Genomic DNA, 16,226 nt, shown 5'->3' with positions numbered 1-16,226 from the left:
TATAAAAAGACAGCTATTGTAATTGATTGACACAGAATTAATGAATTAAATTTTGAGGCATTCTTGCACTCGATTATGGGAGTAAAACCCCTGTTCAACAGCTGGGATAGCTGTGGGTGAGAGACCCAGGGCTGAGAAAGCCCATCCCCAACCCCCTTTCTCCTCCTCCCTTCCCTGCTCGATTTCCCTCACTGCTGCTGCCATTCTAAGCTTGCTGCAAGTGCTATGAAGACCTCTGGAAGATCAAACTCAAGTCCAAATCTATTGCTTTTACATCAATTGGAATGGAGACTTGAATACCCTGCGGCTCTGCTGTTCTGTCCAGGTATTGCTGCAGACTTCAGGCTGGGATATGTCCCCAACCAACCACTGAAATCAATTGAGATTTGGAAGACTGAATCATCTACTATCCTGTCCAGGTATTGCTGCAGACTTCAGGCTGGGATATCTCCCCAACCAACCACTGAAATCAATTGAGATTTGGAAGACTGAATCAGACCATCAAAGGCTACATTCGACCCCTGACTTGAGGCCCCGAAACTCACTTTGACCTGCAGACCCTAACCTTCTAATTTGGGAACTCCTTCACAACTCACAAGTTAGCCATTGGAACTGGCTGAAATTTTCAGCAGAGATTCCCCTCTGTCCCTGCTCCACTCAATCCAAATTTGGGTCTCTTCCCATTGCTGGTTTGGTTTCTGCACACTCATAGTACTTTCTAATTTTGAAAACCTACTTCTGTTGTGTTTCTGGCCATTGAATGTATTCTAAGATTTGTCTATTTACTTCCTAAAAGCCTGAGTGTTCTCAATGAGTTTATTAGAGTTTGAAGGTTATTATTGGGACTGTAAACCCTAGTTTGCAGTCTTACATTGGGGTGGGGTGGGGTGGGGTGGGGGGGGGGGGGGGTTGGTTTGCTAGTTTGCATGGAAGTTTCTGTCCTGAAACTCTTAAACCTTCACCTAAAACAGGGGCTTTCTTCAATTCATGTTCAGTGAGCATGCTTCTATTGGTTAAAGAAAATATGGCTACCTTTCAAAATGTGAATAGGGAAAAAGGACTCTGTTCGGGAGCATGGCTCCTACACCCAAACACAGGATGAGGCAAAATGACCACCCTACCCCCCCATGAAAGGCAAAAATCCTGCCCTGTTGATTCTTCCATGTCCACTCCCATTGGCCCCCGGGCGCAGGGGCCACGGACAGAAAACCTCTGGCCATATATATATAGGAGTGTCTGAATGACACCTTCTTTTAATTGTCCCTTGTCTTATTCCCAAAAGTTCTTTTAAGTTCTAGTTAGAAAAGGTTTTTCAAAAATAATTTGAAAATGACATATCATTATGTCATTATCAAAATGTGTCATTGTCATACACATTTTTCGAGTATACATATGAAATGAAAATATTTACCCGTATTGGAAAAAATTGTATGTTATACTGAAATGGCAAAAAAGAAAGGTGACAAACTATTTGACACCTTGAGGGGTGTCAAAGAAAATCCCTATATATATATATATATATCTTTAACCATCTAAACACTTCCCAAGTTAGACTTACCAAATGATAGATAAATATGTAGAGATTCCTTTCTACATGTGCTATATAAAACAAAAAATTTTAAAAAATGATAAAATGTTTTCCTTGTTTTTATCTCTAAATTAAAAAAATTGATCATTTAATATTTAATGAACAATTTACAACCTAATAGTGAAACTCTTCACCCAAAAATCTTAATAATAACAACAACAAAATTTAATGGCTGTTTAATATTTAACTCATAAATTTTGAATTTAAAACATAAAATGAATTTGAGAAAACTGCGTTAAATTATTGGCAAAAACCTTAAAGGGTACTAAAATAATATATTTTACATTAAAATAGTGTAACATGACAAAGAAAACATCAGGCTCCTATGTTATATATGATGACCAATTATGATATAAAACATACTACTAGTGTGATAGAGAAAATTACATCAATGGCTAGTAGAATAATATATTTCTCTTCAGGATAGTTCTACATCACCAACAAAGAAATAGGTAATGATGTCATTTCACATAGGATAATCCAAAGTATTTAAAACATAATATATACATAGATAAATTTACATACAAATATCATGAAGTAAAAAACTTGATCTTCTATTAACAGTAAAATATAGGAATAACCTGTTGAAGAGGAGTTCAGGACTATTAATATACGAACATAGAAACCCCCTCCCCCCAGTGATCTTAAAATCAGAGCTTCCCTCACTCAAGAGGAGGCCGAATCTTTAATAGTGTAAACCTGCGCCAATCAGAGAAGAGTGGAAGAGAAAAAGAGAGGAAGAGAAGAACTGAAACTCACGTTAACAATCCATAAACCACAATAGAGAAGGATACAAAATATATGGACTAGGGTAAAGGGAAAAAGACAAAAAAGGGCCTCACTTCTGCCCAGCAGAGTGTCTCGGGATTAGCGTCAGACGCTAATCCCGAGACCCTGTTTTGGGTCCACCATACGACTTTTAACATTCCCCCTCAAGCTGGAGCATATATATTAATCATGCCCAACTTGTAACAAATATATTCTATCCTCCCATTACCCAAAGGTTTAGTGAACACATCCGCAAGTTGCTTTCCAGTTCGAACATGACTTGGAATAATCAATCCACCTTGCATCTTCTCATGAACAAAATGGCAATCAATTTCAATATGCTTTGTCCTCTCATGGAACACAGGATTAGAAGCAATGTGAACAGCTGCTTGGTTATCACACCACAACTGCATGGGAAATGGAGTTTTGAAACCCAACTCAGCTATTAGCTATTGGATCCACATTAATTCACAAGTTAATTGTGCCATAGCTCGATATTCTGACTCAGAACTGGATCGAGCCACAACACTCTGTTTCTTGCTCTTCCACAAGACAAGATTCCCTCCAACAAAAGCACAGTATCCTGTAGTCGATCTCCTATCAGTTGGAGATCCTACCCAATCAGCATCTGAAAATCCTTCAACTCTGCTATGTCCATGGTCTTGGTACATAATTCCTCTACCTGGAGCCTTTTTAAGATATCGCAGAATACGAATAACTACCTCCCAATGAGACGTCCAAGGAGAGGAAAGAAACTGACTCACCACACTAACTGGAAAAGCAATGTCGGGTCAGGTAACTGTTAGATAGTTCAGCTTACCCACCAATCTTCTATATCTTTCAGGATCATCAAGAATGTCTCCTCCATCAGCAACAAGTTTCACACCTTGATCCATTGGTGAGTTAATGGGTTTCGACCCAAGCATGACTGTCTCAGTAAGCAAGTCTAATACACACTTCCTTTGTGATAGAAAAATTCCCTTCCGAGACTGAGCCACTTCAATTCCTAGAAAATATTTCAGCTTGCCCAAGTCTTTAGTCCAAAACTTCTGTTGAAGATATAACTTCAGCTCAGCTATACCAACTACATCATCACCAGTGATGATAATATCATCAACATACACAATCAGAAAAATCCTTCCTGCACCTGACTGTTTATAAAAGAATGAATGGTTATTCCACATCTGAACAGACCAAAGGAAAGAACCACCTCTGTGAACCTACCAAACCAAGCACGAGGGGACTGTTTCAGTCAATACAAAGACTTTTTCAACCTACACACCATACCAGCCTCCCCCTGAGCAACAAACCCTGGCGGTTGCTCCATATAGACCTCCTCCTGCAGAGTACCATGCAGGAATGCATTTTTGACATCAAGCTGAAACAAAGGCCAGTGGTACGTTGTAGCCAAAGAAATGAAAATAAGAACAGAAGTCATCTTTACAACAAGTGAAAAAGTATCTACATAGTCTACACCATACACCTGGGCATACCCTTTTGCAACAAGTCTGGCCTTCAACCTAGAAAGAGAGCCATCGGGATTTACCTTCACTGCATACACCCATCGACAACCAATGGCAGTTTTTCCTTGGGGCAGCGGTACGAGATCCCAAGTATTATTCACCTATAATTCCTCTTCCATAGCTGTCCTCCAGCCAAAACTAGATAACGCCTCTGTCACAGACTTAGGAAGGGGATAGGCCTCAACAGTAGATAAAAAGGAACGAAAAGAAGAAGACACAGATGAGTAAGAAACAACATTTGAGAGAGAATGCTTAGTGCAACTACGGATACCTTTTCGTCAAGCAATAGGAATGTCAAGATCAGACACAATAGGATCAACTGGAGGAATAGCCGTAGAAGGATCTACATCCGAAGTCATCGTGACAAGGTCGGTGAGAGTAGAAGGGGCAGAAGCTACCTTTTAGCGTCGGATATATGTCTGAGTCACCGGTAGTCGCTGTGTAGGAGCTGGCGCTAATGGAACAGGAGTCTAAATAATATATACTAGAAAATCATCATCTAACTCAGAAGCATTTAAAGGATCAGCATGGTATGGCGTGGATTCAAAGAAAGACACATCAGCGGTAATAAAATATTTGCACAATGACGGGGAATAACAACGGTAACCTTTTTGGGTACGAGAATACCCAAGAAACATACACTTAATGGCTCTAGGATCCAATTTGGACAGCCCTGGCCTCTGATCCCGAATAAAACACACACATCCAAAGATACGAGGTGGTAAAGCAAACACAGATTCAGATGGAAACAATATAGAATGGGGAATTCCACCTCGCAAAATTGATGAAGGCATGCGATTAATGAGATAGCATGCGGTCATCATAGCATCAGCCCAGAAAATTTTGGGAACCTTCATCTCAAACAACATGGACCGAGTAACCTCCATTAAGTGTCGATTTTTCCTCTCTGCAACACCATTTTGTTGTGGTGTGTCAGAGCAGGAAGATTGGTGAACCATACCCTGCTGAACCATAAATGCAGAAAAAGGAGCAAAGAAGTACTCTTTAGCATTATCACTACATAAGACTTTCACATTCACACCAAACTGGGTTCGAATTTCAGAGACAAATGCACAAAATATAGAAAATAATTCAGATTTGTTTTTCATTAAATATAACCAAGTAACTCTTGAATGGTCATCAACAAATGTATCAAAATATTAAAAACCTAAGTTTGACATAACAGGACATGGACCCCAAACATCAGAATGGACTAAAAAAATGGGAGAAGCAGAACGCTAATTGACTCTAGGGGGATAACTCACACGATGGAGCTTCCCAAATTGACGCAACTCACATTCAAGACTTGATATAGAATTAAAACTGGAATCTAATTTCCGAAGACTCTCCAAAGAAGGATGACCAAGCCGACAATGAATCTGATGGTGAGAAGCAATACTGGAGCAAGTAATAGACTGAGCGCCATCAAGTAGATACAGCCCCCTTGACTCACGTCCTCTACCAATAGTCTTCTTCGTAGCAAGATCCTGAAAAACACAAGAATCAGGGTAAAAGGTTACTAACCAGTTGTAAATATTTGTGAGTTTACTCACGGACATAAGATTAAAAGGAAAATTTGGAAGGTAGAGCACGGAAGACAGAGACAAAGAAGAACTAGGATGAACGGTACCAATGCCTTGAACTTGTGCTGAAGACCCATCAACTAAGGTAACACTGGAAGAATACGGAGACAAAGAAGAAAAGATACCTGACATTCTTGACATGTGATCCGATGCCCCTGATCAATGATCCAGGAACGAGAAGCAGCAGAAAGGCATACAGTGGCATTACCTGGCTTAACCAAAGTAGCAGTGGAAGAAGTTGGCTGTGAAATCTGGAATTGATTGTACCGTGCAAATTCTTCCTCTGACATAACAACCACCTTACCCTCAAAGGATGGAGGTGACGGGGCAGCATCATTATTAGGAGTGGAACTTGCAAACTGTTGCTGTCCAAGCTTCCCATGAAGCTTCCAACAAAATCTCTGAATGTGGCCAAGTTGACCACAATGATGGCAAGTCCGGATAGCACTAGAACCATCAGAAGAGGCATTGGACTGCTCATAACTCTGGCCAGTACCTTGCTGATTCTGACCCCTTCCTGTACCACGACCACTACCAAGTCCAGTTCCACGACCACGACCTCCCCAACGATTACCACCATCTCCACAGCCACCACTACCATCCCCAGTCTGCGATACTAGGGCTGAACTGTCACTCGTTGGGGTAGAGGCAATAGAACTCTCACGAGATACATGAAGGACACGAGCAAATGTATCTGTGAGAGATGCAACAGTCTCACCACCAAGAATTTGGGCCCGAACAGACTCATACTCCTGCCCAAGTCCTTCAAAAAACCCATCACTGCAAGTTGTTCTCGTTGAAGTTGCATCTGCTTCACATCTGAAGTAATAAGGAGGAGAGCATTCAATTATTCATGCATCCGCTTAAAATCAGCAAAGTACTGTGTCATGGATCGTCCCTTTCGTTCAGTACAATAAAATTCCTGTGAGAGTTTATATATCCTGGATAAATTGTTTTGTCCAGAATAAAGAACACCTAAATAATCCCACAACTGCTTCACCGTATCGATGTGAGTAACCAAATCCACAATATGGTTCTCCATTGAATTCAATCTGTCCAAGAATTCGTGCACCAACAATTTCCCACGTTGCATCATCTGTTGGAGTAGGGCCTGTTAAATGCACCAGCTGATTTCGGCCAGTCAAAACAACTTTCACAATTTTCCGCCATTGCTGAAAATTGCTTACACCATCAAGTTTCTTCTCTGTGATGCGATTGGAAGATGAGGACACTACCTCAGTCACCACACTATTTTTATCTTCATCACCCATGCTGTCCCTTTCAGAAAAAGAGGTCAAACCTTGACCAACAATACCAATCGAATCACCAAAAAGGCCAAAAAATACACCCCAAACTCTGCTGCCACCACGAGACTCCAACACACCAACCAAAACCTCACGAAAAGAATAATAGAGCTGCTGCTGCCATCAAAAGAAGCACTCGACCAGCAAGAGAACCTTCGATTGCCAATCAAACTTCAGCAAACACCACCACAAACATCGAAATCTGCTTGTTTAAATTGAGAAAAACAGATTTAGTCCATCAATCCACAAGCAATATCCACCACAAACACCAACACAGTCGAAGGGGTGAAAAATCACCCCCTTTCCTTGATTCGAGAGCCTCTGGTAAGGTTAATTAGAGTTACAGATTTGAAAAAAAAAAGAAGAATGCAGAAGGAGAAGAGAAAAGAGAGATAAAGGACTTCCGCAGGCCTAGGAATTACTGCTCTGATACCATGTAAACCTGCGCAAATCAGAGAAGAAGAGTGGAAGAGAAAAAGAGAGGAAGAGAATAACTGAATCTCACGTTAACAATCCATAAACCACAATAGAGAAGGATACAAAATATATGGACTAGGGTAAAGGGAAAAAGACTAAAAAGGGCCTCACTTCTGCCCAGCAGAGTGTCTCGGGATTAGCGTGCTGACGCTAATCCCAAGACCCTGTTTTGGGTCCACCATACGACTCCTAACAAATAGAATTACTAAAATTAAAGGAGTATATAGGGATGATTCGATTCAAATTGAAGGAGTTAAAAAGAGCCATGGGTAGGCCTAAAATGACTCTAGGAGAAGTGGTGAGGAAAGACATGCATAGTTTAGGACTAGTAACAAATATGGCTTTGAATATAGAAGATTGGAGAAAAAGGATCCATGTAGCCGACCATTACAAGGGCTGAGTTGAGTTGAGTTGAGTTGAATAATTTTGACCTTTGGCATAAAATTCACATAATAGTTTTCCAATAACTTTTTCCATATTGTCTACCTTTTCTTCTATTCTATAAGTTATTTCTTTGGTTTCTTATACTTTCTAAATTTCAAACTAATTTATGGCAAAGGGCTCTTCGGACAGCCACAAACATATGAAGACTTTTCAATGTATTCCACCTATTTGTGCAATGTGTAAGAGTGATTTGGTAGCTCTAACCATTGGATAGATAGGGCAAGATCTGGAGTTCCCATGCATCAAATTTTGGAGTCAAATTCAATCATATACCCCTCCATGTATTGGCACTTTCCCCTATATTTTCAGTTGTCCACTTGTTTTCAACCATTTTTCAAAATATTCCAGTTTTTAGTGGATTTTGAAAGCTTCATTTTGCCACATGGACTCCATTTGGTTGATATTTGACATCTGAGTAGGGATCCTAGGCCTGTACACAAAATGGGCCCCACCTAATCTGCCATGTGGCAGATAAGAGGGCCACACAGGAAGGCCTTCCTATGTGGGCCATGCAGGAACCTGATTATTTGTTACCCATCTTGACATCAATGGGTCAGGCAGGTTCACCCACACTGCAAGACCAAGATGAATCATCCAGGGGGCCCTTTAAACAAGCAGTAGAGTTTAGGAAACACAAGTGAATTAACTAAATTATCCCTGTATAATAAGATACTTTCCTCAATTAAGAACGGGATGGGAGTAAGTAGAACATTAACTAAATCTATCAATGTGGGTGAATGTTAACATAGATAAATGGATGGAGAGAGAGAGAGACCAATGATATCTGCATGTTCTTGAATGTACAAGGGGTTCTTGGCAAGTCCACCGCATGCAAGAAGTGTGTCAATCTGTTACATACAAAATCAATTAATAAGGTAAAAGCAAGTTACAATGTAAAAATTGGGACAAAAAAATTAATTTACCAAAAGTGATGGACAAGCAACCCTAACCAATATGCTTCTTATCATTAAAAACACAAAATCAGAATACAAATTCAGTATTAAACAAAACGTATCTATCAACATATCAGACATATTAGAGAAATGCTCTACTAACATAAATACAGTTGAAATACTAAAATAAATAGACATGTTTCATTGCTTATAAAAAATCAAAATGCGCTGAATATCATCATTAGAAAACATGGGTTCTATATAGTGTCCAGATAAGAAAGACATACTGTCGTCATCATACATTACAAATACACACTAATGTAGGATACAGTTACAGGATAAAATCAATGTAAATTATTTTCAAAGTGAAAAATGCTCATAGAAAGACCAAGTCATCCAACTCAGGTTTGGGATGCCAGAGCTTTGATCATTCTTCACAAAGTAACAATACAAGGCCTAAACCATACATTACAAATACACACTAATGTAGGATACAGTTACAGGATAAAATCAATGTAAATTATTTTCAAAGTGAAAAATGCTCATGGAAAGACCAAGTCATCCAACTCAGGTTTGGGATGCCAGAGCTTTGATCATTCTTCACAAAGTAACAATACAAGGCCTAAACCATACTGGAGGATATGAAACTACACCAAATTGAATAGAGGAATAGGATTTGCACTAAAAACAAAAAATTTATTAAAAATATAGATAACAAATTTTTAGAAAAGGCCATGGCTTTAGAAACTCTATATAAGTACCCAAATCAAGTCCACAAAGTTACACTTGCAGATTCTTACTTTGTGCCCATGTGAATTGCAATGCTCCACAATGTGGCGTGTTCCATATGCAATACCCTGGACTGTAGCAAGGTATAGAAGACTTAGCTGTCTTTCACTTTTATCGAGTGTTAAGCCATAGACCATCCCCTTTGATTTTGGATCTGCAATGGGCGACCTGATCAATTGAAAGGATAGATACAAATATATTAGAAATTTTAAGACATTAAAACCTGAAAATTTCTAGAATATCAATGAACTAAATACCTGTTCCCATGGAAGTCAGGAAGGACATGTATATCTCTAGTCAAGGCAGCAAGGAAAGGAGCCTTCAAGTCATTCATCATTGATTCCAATATCCTGTTTAACAGCTCAAATATGGAAATCCCTGCAAGAGATGAAGATGATGCTCTAAAGTGTACAAGGAAACAATGTGTCAAGAATGCTGGAAGTTTTCTATTTGAAAAAAAAAAGATGCCTATTAAAAGAGATGACAAATAAAAAAGCTTACTTTGAGAAGCAGCACGGTTCGCAAGAGGAGGAGAAGCGACATGGTTCTCAACTACATAATCCAATAAAGCACCAGTCGCACTTTGACCACCTTCGGTAAGCCAGTATTCGGGTACCATCGCTGAACACAGAATGAACTAGCATGATATCAATAGTTCCAAATTGCCAACTGTTGATACGAGGAAGAACAACATAAGTCTTGAGAAAAGTGATTGTCATTGATGTTGCACTACATCAGTAGGATAACACCTGAGCCACACAGGGTCAAGTAAGGTCAACCCAGCCCAAGCCCGATCCAAGTAAATGCATTTAGACCAGCAGGAGCCATTGGCATATTCAGGGGTCTTGATCTAATTACGACAGATGGTATAGACTATAAATATATATAATATCAACGTATAAGCTAAATAATACATCTTTTATGACAGCAATTTTAATAATACGTATCATATATGTTACTGGTGAACTTGGCTTGACACTGAGAGGGGGATGAATCAATGTATTTTAAAATTTCCTTTCTAATTGCTCGAAAATACTACAAATCGCCTCCACAAATTGCTTGAATGATAACTGCAATTTTCCACACCTTGGCAATTTACCACACAGTCGTGCAGTACGCCCACCTCTCACCCACAAGTAAACAAACGTATATAATCCTATGGTAAGGCCTACCAAATGCACACACCCATCCTGAAACAGATAGCACTCCAATAGATGCACAAATAATAGTACCCACAACACCAAAATTTTACGCGGTTCAGCTACAAGCCTACGTCCACGGAGCAATGCCCAGCTCGGGGCTTCGAATCTGCTCAATACTCAGCTCAATGATTCAGGAGCACCCACTCCTAGTTTTTACAGCACCTGTTGTAAGGGAGCACTCACCCTGCTATCAAGCACCCACTGATGTATCTCGGCTATCCAGCAAGAAACACAGCAGCAGGTGTAGGGGAACCGTAAGGTAGATGTAGGGATCCCCCTAAACCAGCATAAATCCTATGTTGATTAGGTCTTTATTTAGTCTTTTATTTGAGTTGTAATCCTAATTGGGAATCCTAGTTAGGCTCTAGTTTTTATTTTGTTGGGAATCCTAATTAGAGTCTAGTCTCCATTTTGTTATTTGTCTAAGCCATTACGCTATTTTAAACAATGTAATCAGCTCTTGTGAGCCCACGATTGGATGAATAAAAATTTGTTGCTTTTGCAATTGTCATTCCAGAGATTGGAAAGGTGAGACTCCCATTATCTATCCCATCATCATACTAGACCCCCTCCATCTCCTATTCTTCTATTTCCGCTGCTGGTTCTTCAAGGTTATTCTCTGCAACTTAAAGAGGTTTCTTATATCACATTTGGTGATTGTTTTCAACCCTTCAAGAGGACTACTCAATCCATGTTGGTGAAGCATCAACCACAGATCTGATTGGAATCTGATTTCTTCCATTGGAGACTCGAATTATTTGATCTCCAAGCTTCTACTACTGCAACTGCAGGGTCAACATCTTCAAGCTATCGGAATTCACTGATCTTTGGAGCATAATTTCCTGCCACCGTCTTCTCAACTCGATTCAAGTTTGGTGATCGATTGGTGACTGGTTTGTCTGAAACCTAATATTTTCTAATTTCATCTTCTACCTTTTAATTTTGTGACCTGTGCATATCTTCACATCAGGCCATCAGAATTAGTCCCAATTAAGAGAGCTGATCATTCTGTTTAGACCTACACTCGATCTAGGTTTAAGGATCATCAACTCGCTGAAATCAGATTTTTGTTATACCATCTTTCTGGTTTTTAACCCTAACTGATCTGCCAATAAGGGGTTTGTTTGCTGCCTGGGTATTTATACTGCTACAGTTAGTTACTTTTAATTGGCTCTACATTACCCACTTGGTAACCAAATACAATGATAGAAAATAGAAATTGGCCTATAGAGAATTCCTCAAATACAAGCATGAGTTGGTTCAAACTATTTTTCAAGCACCTAGTCTACTAATGCAGTCCTAGCTTTGAGTTGTCCCACTAGGAACCAAACCAGGATCTGTTATCCAAAGGTGAATCAGTTTAGGATTCAAATAAATGAAAATTGGCTAAATTAGGTTTAAGGTTTTATAGGAATTTAGGGTATAAAAAGGTTAGGGTTAAGGTTAGTGTTGGCAGAATCGTGGGTTAGAAAGAGAGAAGGAGAGAAAATAATATATTATTTCATTGATAGGTAAGCCCCTCTATTTATAATAAAGGGAAAATTACAAAGAGACTAAACTAGGCGATGTGGGACAAAAACCCACATAGCCGACATAAACTTAATAATATAAGAAGAATAAAACTACCCCAACAAGACCAGAATACCCCCACGATATTCTGGAGTACATATTCCAACACTCCCCCTCAAGCTAGATTATACAAACAAGTAAAGAAAGAAGATCCAGCTTGAACTAAAGAAAAAAGAACTCATAATAATGCTAACACTCCCCCCTCAAGTTGGCGCAAACAAGGTACTAATGCCCAACTCGAACAAAATGGGAAAAAACTAACTTGCAGCAGAATCCAGCTTGACATATGAATGCAGCTCCCAAATAAACCTTCTAGAACTTGAAAAAATAGATCTTCAAAACTTGGACAGACATGATCAGCAAACCGGGACTAGAATGTCTTCCAAAAAAGGCAGCTTTCAACGATCTTCAATAGCTATCCAGTGATGAATCTCAGATTGTCATAGTGACATAAAATCTTGAAGTAAAATAACTAGAGTAGCAAGCAGCGAAAACAAACTGAATCAAGCAGCGGAAAAAAAAAACTGTATCAACCCAACTGAAAGTCCTCAACCCAACTGAAAGTCCTCAAATAGGCAACTACCAAATATCTTCAATACTTTAATACTTCAATCTCCCCCTTACGGCAAACTCAACCCAATAACAAAGTAGATACCCATTGGCAATGGTGAAAACTCTGATCTTCTATGTTTTGCACCAAGTGTTCCTGCAAGTTCTACTTCTACAATGTCTGCAAGTGTACTGTACATAATCCCCCCTCACGTGTAGTACACGTGGACATAACAGAGATAATGTAAGAGATAGGGCAAAACACAATATTCCAAAATTTTCTAAAAGTGCCATGGGTAGTTAAAAAGGAAGGAATGGAAAAATTGTAATTTATCAGAAGTTTCCAAAGGTGTTATGGGTAAATACCAAAGGTATGGGATATGAAGGGAATTAGAATTATTGAAAGGGAACGGTGTTGGAAAAAAAGGATGGCATGGCTGTAATTTGGTGGAAATCCACTTTTAAATACAATCCAAGCCAAAGGGCAAACTGGTAATAAACCAGAATTTTCAAGGGTCAATTGGTTAGTCAAATAGGGGAATGTATTAAAAAGTAATGGCAGTTCCGTAAATAACCAGAATTTTGCAAGGGGTTTTTGGTAAACAGAAATAATGGGATGCAATTGGTAAAATAATGGCAATTTGGTAAATAACCAGAATTTTCAAGGGGTTATTGGAAAATAATGGCTCAGAGAAAATAATGTATTATGCAAGGACAGATTTGGAAAATAATTTAAGTCCCTAGTAGAAAGGGTAAATTAGGAAAGGACTGTAAAAAATGGATAAAAGATAATAAGAGATAGAGAGAAGGGTATTATGAGAAATCACAAAATAAGGTTTTAAGAAACCAACTTACGAAGGTTGTCTTCAACCATACGACAGAGAAACCAGGGAGATTGAAACCTTCACGCAACCATGTTTTCAAGCTCTGGACGAAACCAGCAAAGGCGGAAAAAAGGATCTGTTCAATTCGATCCAACAGAGAAATCCTTCAGTCAGGCTCCCCATCAAATCAATAACCTCGAGACCCCATCGTCACCTTCACGAAACTAGGGGCGGTAGTCGTGGATGCAGCGGCAAATGATGAATCGATCCAAATAAAATTTCCCACAGCAATAATCAACCCTGGAAACCAGAAATCGAAGAACACCTTCTTCTCTGTTCACCTGCTTCTCAGGAGGAGAGGACCTAGTCGAACCGAGAAACCTTCGTCTTCGAACCGACGGTACGGTAAAGTAGGGAAGAGTTGGAAACCTGGAAGACAAAATCGAGTTTGGAAATCCCTGCAAGATGGAGAAGAAAAATAAACCTGCAACTAAATCTGGCGGTAGCAGCTTGATCACGGGGACTCCACTCAACCATATTCTGCAATCAACTCCTTTAGAATCAATTCCAGCGGCAAAAATAAAGGGCATAATAGCACCTGATAATCATGGCAGCGGCAATAAATCCTCCTTGTTCAATATCTCTATTCAATTTGACACTGTTCGTGTAGCCTCCGATCGAAACAAGAACCTAGTTCAAATATGATCTTCAGCAGTAGCAGCAAACCGATACCCAAAAATTGAAGCAGTAACAGATAGAAAACCATATAAATCTTCGATCATTAAATCAAAAAGAACAATGTTTACATAATCACAAGTATGAAAACAGGTAGGTTGGAGGGAGGGCAGCAACTAAATCATTGGTTTAGGTTTTCCTCATTAAAGCTGCCCTCTTACAAGAAAAAAGAAAAAAGAAAAAAACCAGAAGAAGGAGAAACCGAGTGAGAGAGAAAAAAAAGTGATTGAAGAGAATAAGGGTTTTTTCTTTGAGAAAACTACCTGGACACCCCCTGTACTATAGCCATTTTGCTTAGACTCCCCAACGTTTGAAACAATTACTTGAACACCCCCTATAGTTTACCATTTCTTTCAAGTAGGTCAAGTCCGTTAGTTTAGTGATGATGTCATCGGTTAAATTTTTTGTAATGCCTAAACTACCCTAAAGGTGTAGTGAAGTGATAGACTTACCCTCTTCTTCCCTGCAACAACAAAAAAAAAAAAAAAAAAAAAACCCAGCAACCATGGTTGCTATTTCAAAAACCATTAGGGCATCCTCGAAGATGGACAGGATTGCCGTTGACGGTGAACAGGGCCATGATCGTGACGACATCACAGCTTGTGAGTTGTGACATATGATCAGGTGAAGGAGATGATACCTGGGAATGGTGTGATGAAAGATGGGCTTGGAACCCATGTGACTGCGAGCTTTGCTGCTGGGTTCGTGGCTGCGGTAGCGTCGAATCCGGTGGATGTGATTAAGACAAGGGTGATGAATATGAAGGTGGAGGCAAGGGCTGAGCCACCATATTCCGGGGCCATGGATTGTGCTTTGAAGACAGTGAGGGCTGAGGGTCCAATGGCTCTGTATAAGGGTTTTATTCCAACAATATCAAGGCAAGGCTCCTTTACTGTGGTTCTGTTCGTGACGCCTGAGCAGGTTCGGAAGCTGCTCAAAGATTTCTGAGTTCTCTCAGATAGATGATGACAAAGAGCATTTCTCATTATTGAGATGAAAATGGAAAATTAGTAATAATGATTCAATTTTCTTTGGGGGTTTTAACTTTTAAGATCCCTGAAGTCTGAGAATCAGGAACTAGGAAGTTGAAACGACTGTAATCATCTCATCAGTTAGCATTTCTTTAATCTCTAATTTTTTTTTTGAATTGATATATGGTATTCAAAAATCTGAATGAATCTAGTAGTTTGTGTTTAGAGATTACCCATGCTTGCTATGATGATGGAGATTGGAGGCTAGGTTAAGAAAATCAAAGTTGATGTTTGCTCAAATCAACCCTAACTCCAATCAAGCAAAAAGAAAAAAACGGGGTTTTGGGGCTGTAGCGTGTGCTGGGCACTTGGATTTGTGGGATTTGTTGTTCTCAAGGAAATTGCGGGTGGGGTCCATCATTTCAAGGACGTTTTATAATTCTGGACTTTTTGGAGTGGGGTCCGTTATTTTGGGTTCCCCATTCTGATGGTGGTGGACATGAAATGCGGCGAGGTCTATGGGAGAGGAAACAAATTAAACAGGTGGTGGGCGCCGGCGGTGGTGAGGTTGCGAATGGGGACACCTGGTTTGGGTGTTACAGTATGAGGTCTGTTCAAGTAATTGTTTGAACAGTCGTGTTGCAAATGCAATGCAATAGGGGGTAGGGGCGATGGAGTTGCAGGAGGAAGAAGAAGAAGAAGAAGAAGAAGGAGGAGGAGGAGGAGATGGGGGGTATATCTGTCAATTTCACTGTTTTCTTTTGAATAGGTGATAAGGGTAAAATGGACATTTCCAATTAAACACTAACAGCAGACTAACACCGTCAAGTTTCGGGGGTGTCCAGTAATTGTTTCAAACGTTGATAATCGTAAGCAAAATGGCCATAGTACGGGGGGTGTCCAAGTAATTTACCCTTTTTTCTTTCTAACCTAGATCACCTGCTCTGATACCATGTTGGCAGAATCGTGGGTTAGAAAGAGAGAAGGAGAGAAAATAATATATTATT

The 16,226-nt window shown here is 39.6% G+C and overlaps 1 protein-coding gene across 2 annotated transcripts in view; it reads right to left on the bottom strand.

Moving 5' to 3' along the window:
• The window catches only part of LOC122658819 (FGGY carbohydrate kinase domain-containing protein), a 38,361-nt gene that overhangs the window by 11,285 nt on the left and 10,850 nt on the right, over positions 1-16,226 (bottom strand). For both annotated transcript variants that reach the window (XM_043853942.1, XM_043853943.1), the window contains exons 10-13: positions 9,871-9,990; positions 9,627-9,747; positions 9,381-9,537; positions 8,463-8,535 (exon numbers count right to left, since the gene is read on the bottom strand). In XM_043853942.1, the coding sequence (XP_043709877.1) occupies positions 8,463-8,535; positions 9,381-9,537; positions 9,627-9,747; positions 9,871-9,990 (471 nt within the window). The remainder of the gene's footprint in view (positions 1-8,462; positions 8,536-9,380; positions 9,538-9,626; positions 9,748-9,870; positions 9,991-16,226) is intronic.

Source organism: Telopea speciosissima, chromosome 4 (genome assembly GCF_018873765.1).
Source record: "Telopea speciosissima isolate NSW1024214 ecotype Mountain lineage chromosome 4, Tspe_v1, whole genome shotgun sequence".
Lineage (NCBI taxonomy): Eukaryota > Viridiplantae > Streptophyta > Magnoliopsida > Proteales > Proteaceae > Telopea > Telopea speciosissima.
Note: the sequence above shows the minus strand (reverse complement) of the source record. Positions and strands in the feature narration are given on the sequence as shown.